The sequence below is a fragment of the Coffea eugenioides genome, chromosome 9, assembly GCF_003713205.1.
Source record: "Coffea eugenioides isolate CCC68of chromosome 9, Ceug_1.0, whole genome shotgun sequence".
Lineage (NCBI taxonomy): Eukaryota > Viridiplantae > Streptophyta > Magnoliopsida > Gentianales > Rubiaceae > Coffea > Coffea eugenioides.
Window position 1 is genome coordinate 16,147,160 of NC_040043.1, and position 11,233 is coordinate 16,158,392.

Sequence of the window (11,233 nt, forward strand, 5' to 3'; positions counted from 1 at the left end):
AGGGGTCTTTTGTTACACACTACTGTGTAACACTCATGTTACACGCTCTCGTGCATAGATACGTGTCCTTTCTAAGATTTAAATCTAATTAAAGGTATTATTATGATAGTCTAAAAAGTACATATGTCAATCTATTAGAGTGTGTAACATAAGAAGTTAAGAGTCGTTTGTTACACGCTAATGTATAACACTCATATTATACACTTTTTTGCATAGATGCGTGTCCTTTCCCAGAATTAAATCTAATTAAAAATATTATTATAATACTCTAAAAGGTACATGTGTCAATCCATTAGAGTGTGTAACATGAAAAGTTACATTGTAATGTGTAACAGAAAACCCATTCCCCTACAAACCATGAGATGGTCAGAATAGTTGATTATTTGATTGATTTGAGATTTTGGATGTCCATATTTGATATGGATGTTATCTCGTTTCTTCGTTTTAATCACTGATCGAGGAGTTGGGACTTTTAAAGATGAAAAGAGTGATTACTTATTATTTTGGGTGTGGCTCATTAGTGCTTTGTAATTTGAGTACATTCAGGCGAAAAGTCCATCTATTTTAGTTTGTTTTGTTTCTAATTTTGATGGTTTTCTGATCTATTTTTGTTTGGATCAACTAATACCCAATTAGCAATTGTTGGGTTTGGTCAATCTTCAGTTTTGGATGATAAGAGGGTAATTGATCGGATCCCCTTTTTCATGACATTATAATAAAGGCCACGGAAACAAAAATTTTCAACTTTTTTTAGAAAAAAATTTTCAAAATTTAATTGTGGCACAAAACGTTGGGTGTCATCAACTTTTATCATGGCACCTTGATTTTCTCTTGTGCTAATCCTGTAACAATGCCACAAAAGATTATGCATGGCATTTTTCTTATTTTACATGACATTTTTTCAGTGCCAACATCATAAACGGATGTGGATTTGAAATAGTGACAACTATGATTGACCACAAAGTTTAACTGAAAATCACTAAAACTAGAGTCCAATTACTTGGGATCACAATTTCAGACTCGTTAAAATAAATAAATAAATTCAAATACTAGAGTATATTGCAATCGAATAGACTCATTATACCCCTATAAATTGACTTAAAAAATTAAAATAAGTGATGCAGAAATCAGCAGCTTTAAAATTCAATCAACACAACATCTGAAATAGGTATTGGTTTCAATGTTCGTGGAAACTGACTTTTCCAGATCCATGGAGCTTTGTGTGAGAACTGAGAACATGTGGTAAAGATTTTCATAAAGCAACAAACAAGAAAAACCACTGGACTCTAATCAGCAGTTCATTAAACAAGAAAATATACACACAGCAAATTCACTAGACGCTCTCTACACTAAATGATAAAACAAGTGGATGAGTATTGGACACACAATTTACACAATCCACTGAGAATTGACTACTGTGGATCAAAGAGTGGAACCTGTTCTTGAAACTTGAGATAATGCATCTTCAAACTGATCGTCTTCCGATTTCTCGGCACTCAGACTTGGTGGAATGAAAGATCTGAAGACAGATTCCATGTTAGGAACTTCCTTCAATTCTTTGCAAGCAACCTCGAGGGCAGTCGACTGGAAGGATCTATAGAACTTTTTGTCACAAACGACGCAAAAAATGATTGATATTATTGGAAGAGGAATGAGCAGCACAGTATAGGGGAACTTCTTGACTCCAAGGAAGCCGAACATTGTAACTTGATACAAAACCAAGGCACCCATGATACGTATGAATATGTGAGGCCACATCCTCCCATAGCTCTCAAATGATGGAACATATACTTTAAGAACCTATGTCAAAGAAATTTGGCAAGAATAAGTTTAAACTTACCTGTGAAAATGGTCAAGTCCAATATATGCATGCATTCCTTAGATTAATTACTGAATGAAAACATTTTAAGTCTCAACTATATAAAAACTTCAGCTAATCTCCCACAAATACAATTAAATTGCAAGTTGACAAACCATCATTATCTTAATTCAGACACTAATCAAGATTAATGTATGAAATAATAAGCTTAAATGATTTTCCATGAAACAACCGATCTCAATTCATATGGTATAATAAAGGATAAAAACTATCCATTTGCCTAGCAAAAAACATTTGGAAGTAAAGTCACTTTCAGACACAGTTCAGTTCAGAAAACCTTTTAAAAATGAGAGCTCACAGTTAGAAGTAACAATTACCTGATTCCGTAGAAGGAGCCATCCCAAACCAAAGTACACGACTCCAAATGGAATGATTATAGGAGCTATGACAGAATAGCAAAACACAAGAGTAACAATCAGCATGTCACTAGGAAATCGAGTAGCGTATCCAAGATCTCCAGGAGCCCAAGCTTCTTTAACTTCAGCTTCAGTCTTACACAAGTACTTTTTCTTCAGATGGAATATTATCAATGGAACTATCTGGGAAAGCTCAAGCCCATAACCAACAAAGAACCTGAGAGCAACATGATTGTTTGAAATCAGTTAAACATAAGCTTCTCGGACAGGAAAGGAAAAATTGTTTATCCACAAGTAAACACATCAACAGGATTATCCATGTAAATGCAGAACTTGTTCATCTATTGCATCCTTACAGGTTAAAATTAAAAGTACTCACGGGCCAGGATAAAAGAGGAGAACACAGACAAGGTCATAGAACTGGAACACCAATAAGCAATAATAAAACTATCTAGTAAAATTTGGGTCCATAAGAACGGGTCATTCCAAATGTATTGCCCTGAGAACAAATATTGGTTTGGCCAGATAACACGCAGCAACAAATTCATGCCCACCCAAAGTTAAGGGAGGATGCACTCAGTCGACTAGGTCTGCATAGGATAATGATCCATAGTAAGACACAAATTTACGAATGTTCAAAACATTCCAAACAATAGATAATTTCATGCAAGCCCAACATGCAGAAAACAAAAATGATATATGTCCAAAACGAAGAGTTACTGGAGGCATGTAGGAATAGGGGAGCAAAAATAGTGCCCAACACTGAGACCATTAGTGATAACTAACTCTCAAACTACAGGTGCACGCTAAAAAAAGAAAAAAGAAAAAGAGAAAACAAGATTCATGTAAGAAAGAAGACAACGCTGCCCAATAAGCAAAGGAAAAAGGAAGCTGCTCTTACTTCAATGCCACAAAAGTCAAGAAGAAAGTTGCACTCTTTGGAAGGCTAGTTGCTAACAGAGGAACAATACTATTTGGATCCTTCTCAATCTGCTTAAACGTACCAAAAAGGGAAGAACCCACTGTAACACCAATAAACACGTTGAGCACTGTAAAGTAAAAGTACTTCCCGGATGCAGCTCTTGTAACATGGCTTTCTGAAGGGATGCCCTCCGTCTTGGATAGAAACAAAAGAAACTTTGGTAGCAAAGCCAGGAATATGATGAGTGCAAGCTGAGGCAAGTAGGCCTCTAACACCGTACTAACCACCTTCTGCTTCACAATTGGTTTTGTAAATGGGAGAAGTTTCTCCAAATTTTCCAGAGTTGTAAATGCGGAAACAAACCCAATAGGAATCATATAAAAGAATATGGTCAAGAACACAATAATGTACACAAAATACTGACGGATTTCTCTCTCATAGTACTTCTTAGGCAGATTAGTCCATATTAGCTGGCGTGGTTCAGGAGCATCCAAGACTGTCCATGTATCCACCATTTGAGCATGTAGACTCTGTGATGCAGAAGCTGCGGTTACCCTACTGGTGAAGAAAACCAGAGCTGAAGGTTGCTGTTTCTCTCTGAGAGTGACCTTTTGTTCAGCTTCTAATTTTGGAATTAATTCATTGATCTTCTCATTGTAATATTCTATTGAGTCTACTTTTTTACCAATTAGACCAAGAAAGCCAATTCTATTCGTTGGTCTTGTCCCTTCAGGATTTCCATTCTTCTTTGACTCTGCAAATATGGCCTCTGCACGAGCAAGCTTCTTTTTGTAACCTTCCAGCTCTTCATAAATTTTGTTAACCTGAAGAAGTCAAGATCATGAGATAAAAGGAAACTCAAACCAGTGTAGAGTCAGAAGCCATAACACAGTAATTATCAGGTAAATAATCACTAGTATTTTGGATAATAAAACTATAGCAGCCTATATCTACTGCCATTTGTAATTTTTTGCTTGTTTCTATTCTGTTTGACCCCTGTTCGCTAAAATCTTTCAGTTAAATAGCCAAAGGGATTAAAAACTAATAGAAATTACCCAAATAACCATCAAAACAGAAAAAACCAATAACACAATTCACCTTCTTGTTATTTGTGACCACCATGGATCGATAAAAAGTCTCTGGGTAGATTGCTTTAAAGTATGAGTCAACCTGTTCTTTCCTGGTTTGTCCATCAGGAGGTGGAGGTATGTCTCTTACCACAATAGCAAATTGCTCAGCTTTCACCTCGGGAGACTCCAGAGCTGCTGCTCGTAAATCAGAAACATGATTGTATGCTTTCCATAAGAGGCAATATGCAACAATAGAAACCAAATATATAGCTATCACAAATGCCCACAATCGAGGACTGTTTGCCTGAACCAATGAAAAGTAGGACAAAAAACACATCAAAAGCTGAAAAACCAAATATCACATTCATTTATCCCTTCATAAGCAAGGACAGGAAAAACCATCATTAGAATCTAATTATTGTTATCTCCCCAAGAGAAACTACACATAAATTTACTCCCACTTACTCCAATGTGGCCCATGGACAGCTTGTCAAGATCATTAAAGGCCCCTTGGCTGGTTTCATTAACAATTAAGTGCAAGCTATGATCTGTTGCCGTAACTGGTAGCAGCACTGGTAAAAGCACAAGGCCAGACAGAACCAATATTCCCAATACTGCAAATCCAAAACAAAATGTTTAAACTGAGGGCTTAGCAATTTAGTTAATTTTAGCTAACTGCAGAAGAAAATGCTTGTTTCACATAAACAAGAAACTCTTAAACAGCATAAAGAATTTTTACAGCCTAGTGCTAACATTATGGCTTGTTAAAAGGAAAAGGTTACACCTTTTTCTTGTTGATTTCTCAATATTTTCTTCTCCAAATTTGTTAAACAGGAGTCCATCAACGTGTTTCACTTTTGTAAACTCCATTCAACATCCAGACCCAGATAAAACCATGCTTTTGAAATGGCAAAACACCATGGGATATAGAAAAAGATGGACAAAAATGATGACACATTTGTGACCTGACAACTACTAAATTATCCAGCCAATTTTGATGAAAGCTTATAGCGGCATATCCAGAACTCAGGTGAATGAAATATGTTACCTGACAACAAGCCAGTTTAGTTACTTAGTCATTTGGCATCGTCTCCCTACCTTTCCATGATATCTTATGTGAGGAACTTCTAATCTGTCAAGACTTCTCATCATTTGTTCTTCATGATTGATATGCTCGAAGTATAATCCCCTTTTCTTTCCCCTTTTATTCAAAAACAGAGGAGTGAAATTCCACTTTCCATTGAACTAATCATCTTTTGTCCCCCATAAATCTACGTTCTTTCAAGTAATCATTGATCTTTGAAAGTATATATATTCTGATTTTCTAGGAAATTTGACTTGTTTCACTCATAAAGCTAAACCAATTTGAAAACTGAAAGCAAAATTTTTGACCAAAGCAAACCTTAGGTTGTACAACCATTCAACACAATTTACTGCAGATATATTGTGGGAGATCACATCCATTTTAAAATTCAGCATCCTAATGTACAATCATTTTTCTTCAGTTACCAATAGATGATTGGGACTGGCATTACATAACAAAAAAAATAAAAGCAAACAACGGATGTTTTTGTTTAAAAGAGAAGGTCAACTCAACTTGAGGCATCTTATTAGTACTTATATGTAAGATATCAAGAAATAGCATTGTCTTAAAGCTTACACTAAGAAATTTCAAATCACTTAAGGCCTGTATGGAACTTGATATTTGCTAACAGAAAGAAAGATGGATAAAAACACAATAAATCTTTGGTTTTACAGTTCAAAAAAATAGAGAGATGAATTGCAAGCATAACGAGTACAAAAATCAGGTGATATATCAAGCAAGAATTATCTTAATCTTCTTTCCTTTTTGTGGGTGGAAAGAATTATTTTAGTTTTCAAAACAGTTTATAACTACTGTAATTAAAACTTAAAGTACTGTGAGAGTGGCTAAAATTATCGGATAAAAAACAAAGCCAGTGTCTTTACCAAAACTTGAATCTAATAAATTAAACTGAAAATGCCGCAACTTTACTGAATAAAATGATGAAATCACTAGCAAATTCTTATTATACATAATTTCAGATTATGGACTCCACTAACAAAGTCACAGATCCTAAAAAGGTGGTTAAGTTGGCTTCAGTCAAAAGCTGATCCATTAATCATTTCCCCACACTATTTGCACCAAATCCACCAAAAATACAAACTTTTTTTAGAAAAAAAAAAATGATAGCCATGTGAGAATTAAATTATTAAACAAGTAGTAATACCAACACAAAAGTTGAGCAATATGCTGCATAAATATGACAATATCACAAGAGAAAAATTGGAAATAAACAAAAAAAAAGAGAGAGAAGTATTATTCCATACCAGTACTCATGAAAACAAAGTAGACAGCAGAATCAACACCAGACATTCTAATCACATCAGCTTCAGTTGAAGACAAGGCCTCCCGGATCCATGTAAACGGGTTACGGGTCCTCTTGCTACCCTCAAACGGATCCAAACCTTTGAGGATCCTGTTGGGATAATAGACCACATAATTTGCAGGCTTTCTTGAGAGCCAGGTGAACAAGAACATGAGCACCACAAATATCACGAAAGAAGTCCCTAAGGACGTCAGAAAGGCCCTAAACTCCATCCGGCCTCCTCAGAAATTTTAGTCTGTTTTCACCCCTGTTTCAGTTACCAGAGACTCTGTTCTTGTTCTGTTGATGTTTTGGAGGGAGGTTTGGTTTCTTGCCGTTTTGGGGTCGTAGAGTGGGGAGTCTAGAGGAGGTTAATGGGCATTGAAAGCAAGAAAAGTAACCGTTAGGAGTAATGGAAGAGGAAAGGACTGAAGGAAACAGGAGGTAGTTGAGTTTCTTGAGGGGTTGCTAACATGTCTGTGGAGGAAAGAAAGAAAATATCTGGATTACAGTTTGAAAATGATTGTGGAACAGTGAGATTTGTCTTAGTTGGTGCTGGGCAGTGGCCAGTGGGGTACTTAGAGGAGTCCGACTTATTCTGATTTTATAGAATTTAACAGAACACTTTTTTTTATAGAAAAAACTCATGCTATTTACACAACCGTAGAGGAAGTAATAAATAGAAAAAATAGTTCAAAACATCTCATCATATTTTGTCAAATAAATTTTTTCATCCTTCACTTTAAGAATGATAACTTTACATTCTTTACAAAATCAAATCAACAAAATTTGATCCCAACTCATGTTTTTTTTTATCACTTTTTACCTTGATTCATCAAGTAATCCACACATGATCATTTTTCTGGGGCCAAAAAGGTTAGATTTCATTTATAAATAAACAAATGATTCGATCTACATTCATTTTTGCCCTTAGAATAGTAGGATCTGATCCGAGCTATATTAATTTTTTTCCTAAAAAAGTGAAAACTAACCCAATCTATATTCATTTTTGTAATTAAAAAAGTGAGATCTAACCTTTTTTGTATATAAAAAATGACTGCATGGGGATCGATTGATGATTTCAAGCTAAAAAATAGTTGAAAATTTATGTTGGAACTAAATTTTATTAACTTGAATTTGTAAGGGGCATAAAGTTGACATTTTAAAAGTAAAGAACAAAAAAATTCATTTGATAAAATGTTAAAAACATTTTGAATGATTTTCCTTAATAAATTTATTTTGTAAGTGTTTAACTCAAAAGGTTCTTCTATCTCGTGTAAGAAGAGATCTAGGTATCACTTCTTCTTCTTTTTTTTTGAAAAAAGGATAATTTTTTTGTTTTTGGTGAAATTTTCCGCAAGCTAGATGGTAAGTTTGTTTTAGAATTTATGATGGTCCACACCTTTTTCCTGGTCTGTTAAGCTGAAAAAAAAAAGGAAAGAAAAGAAAAAACATTTTCGAAATAGAAGGCGGGTAATATGTATTACCTTGGAAGATGACTATTGTAATAATTGAGATCCGCGACTTGTGGAATTGTCTATTTGCATTACATACGGTATATACTGAGACAACAATTGTATGCACTAAGGTAACAAATATGTCAATTATATACATTAAGTCAACAAATATGAATATGAAAACAATATAATATCTAAAAATATAACATATTTCATCGTCCATTGAAATTTGAGCCTGTAATCTCATTCATTCAAAATTCAAATTAAACCGATATTGGCGATCAATTGTACGATGCAATTGCTATGGAGAGATCGAGAGAAAAGTATTATATTGCCACAATTCTTGTTGGTTGATTTTGTTTGTGAGAATATGGAACTTTAATATATAACTCCCTATTGAGATTTTGGATTTGGTCATGTGCTTGAGGCTTTTTTCATTAACTATACCAGATCTAACTATTAATAGTATATCTTGTAAATCGTGCATACTATTAGATCTAATAAAGTTAAATGTGAAATCAGACGGATGATCCAAAATTTATGCTTTTGATAGTTTAATGGGTAAAAGCATATTACTAATAATTGAATGACCAAATCTTGACTATTGAAAAAGTTTTGTGACTATCGGAATAATTTGCTTTAAATGCTTTTACCCTATTTTATTAAAGTTTCTTCTTTTAGTAATGGCAAGGGACTTGGTCAAAGAAAGCCAAGCGGATTAGATAGAACATCAGAGGTGGATAATAAAGTGGCGGGATTCACGATCAGTTTTGGTCAATATTGTGAGCGAAAGAAATGAAATAGATTAATGTCAAAAGCGACTCTTTTGTAAATCTATAATGGTAATTATAATTACAATTACAATTACAAAATAAGGGCAACTATTATTACAATAATGGTAGTTGCCGCTTTATTAAACCATACAGAGAAATTATTCCTTCACCTCATTAATAAGATTTGTGGCTACTCGAGCCAAATCATATGACTGCAAAGATTGAATTTTTTTTTCCCACATAGAAGAATGTAAAATGCCAAAAGAATTTATACAAAAATCTTATGTCATTCAAAACCACATCCAGAGAAGAAAATTCACTTCTAAAATAATTAGTAATCCTGTCAATGGCACATGAATTGGTTTAGTAGATACAAGAATAATTAATTAGTTTAGTAAATACACAATTTGGAGACAATATCCCTTTTTTTTTTTGGGTAGCAAATTTAGAGGCAATATCGGTGAAATTGGAATGATCCATTGTACCCTTTGTCTTTTTTGCTAAAAAGATTGATAACATATCAATAGAGCAAGACTTAATTGATTGTAATTACATAACATGGGATTGAAACTACAGCCATTTGTCTTTATGTTATGGTTTATTTTCCTCTTAATATAAGCATCTCATGCCATTACAATAAAACGTATGCTACTAGAAAGTTGCATGGATGATGCAAAAACGTCTCGAACCTTGTTTGAGTAAAATAGGCATTAACAAGCTTTAAATAACTTTAATAAGCTTTAATAACTATCTTGTTCTTCATGAGAAGTTTTATCAATTTCTATTTAGTATGAACAAGCTTTAAAAAGTAGGTTACTCAATTCAAACTCAAAAATTAACAAGCATTTTTCACATTTTAGCTTATGTAAAATAGGTATTTTTGGTCAAAATAACATGCATACACAAGACGTTATAACTACAAGGAATAGTTCGCTGGTTGGCTCTCTAGATCTTTACTTGAAGGTCATCGTTTCAATTCTTTCCTAGTTACCACGTGTACATCTTTGGGGCAAGCTCTGTACCACAACATGGGGACCAAATCTGGCGTAAGCCAGGATATCCTTGCGTCAACAAAAAAAAAAAAGACATTATAACTACAAATAGTTTCAATTATTCTGCGTAACATCATTTGGTTGTGCAATATGTCATCTTTATAAAATAATGTTTGTTTGGATAGTATATTATTTGTCAAAATTTATTTGTCTGTATCAGCAACATACTTTTTAATCACCTTTTTATTCCATATACATTACATCAAAAAAGTGTTATAAAATATTTGTTTCATTAAATTATCCCAAATAATCTACTAGCCAAACACACTTAATGATTGTTCACAGTTGCTACTCACATGACAAATTTCAACAAAAGAATGAGAGGATGGGGAGTGGGGATAGCTTTCATTGTCAAAACGAAAGTAAATGATTGGTTAGGTTAGGTATAGGGTTTTATTTTCACTCTCTCTCTCTCTTTAAAAAAAAAAAAAAGAAATCTCAACTACTTTTGGTGTGCCCACATGAAAGAAATCTCATTCCCTCTATTTAGTGTTTATAATTTGTAATTTTGGCATATAGTATGATATTTTCGTTCTATGTATTTAATGTTTTCTAACTTGTGTTTCATGCTGTACGACTTGTTTGCGAGTGATTATGGATACCGTGTGACATGAGCTATAGCTCAAACACTTGTATGACATGTTATAGGTCCACCGAAATGGGAAGCCTTAACCGGATGTGTTGGACGCTTGTATGACACGTTATGTGGCTCATATGGTATAAAAGATTGTCGGTTGATCATTTATTTCCACAGCATGAGATTTGGGATGTCACCTATATTTGCCTGAAAACTTGAAAATGGAAAAATAATTTCAAGAAAGAATTCAAAAATCTCAAGGTGGCACACTAATTATTTGTAGGACATCTTCTCTATTACAAGATAAAAGAGAGAATTGAAAACTTCTAATGAGAGAATTTTCTTTTTTTTTTCAATAAGGATATAAGCATAAAAATTAAAGAATATCTGTCATTTGATTCTTCAACATTAGTTTAGTTTATAAACATTTTTTAAAAACATTACAGTAGAATTCGAAATGTGGTCATGTTAAGTCCCATTGTCCACTGAATTTTCTCATGTACTTTTATTTATTTATCTAAACAAAACCACACGGATACTTTTAACGTCAAGCAGCTAATATGAACTTATGAAGATCATATTGATTAGTCCGAAGTCGTTGATGTATAACCATTCCCACATGAAGTAGGTTAGTTAGTCCGATTTGCCCTTTTTTTTGTTTGGTTATAATCAATTTACGTAGGAAGCTTTGTCTATCACACATGTTGAGATGCCTTGAATTAAATTTTCGACCTTCGCTGAGCTGTTCGGGGGTCTCGCT

General features: G+C 33.8%; 1 protein-coding gene across 1 annotated transcript; it reads right to left on the reverse strand.

The window, feature by feature from the left end:
- Positions 1-1,116: 1,116 nt before the first annotated feature.
- Positions 1,117-7,157, reverse strand: LOC113783735 (CSC1-like protein ERD4). The gene is made up of 6 exons (XM_027329951.1): positions 6,577-7,157; positions 4,693-4,841; positions 4,256-4,531; positions 3,137-3,981; positions 2,197-2,452; positions 1,117-1,800 (listed from the first exon to the last, which is right to left on the reverse strand). The coding sequence occupies exons 1-6, from the start codon at positions 6,845-6,847 to the stop codon at positions 1,423-1,425; spliced, it is 2,175 nt and encodes a 724-aa protein (XP_027185752.1). The 5' UTR covers positions 6,848-7,157; the 3' UTR covers positions 1,117-1,422.
- Between the last annotated feature and the right edge of the window lie 4,076 nt (positions 7,158-11,233).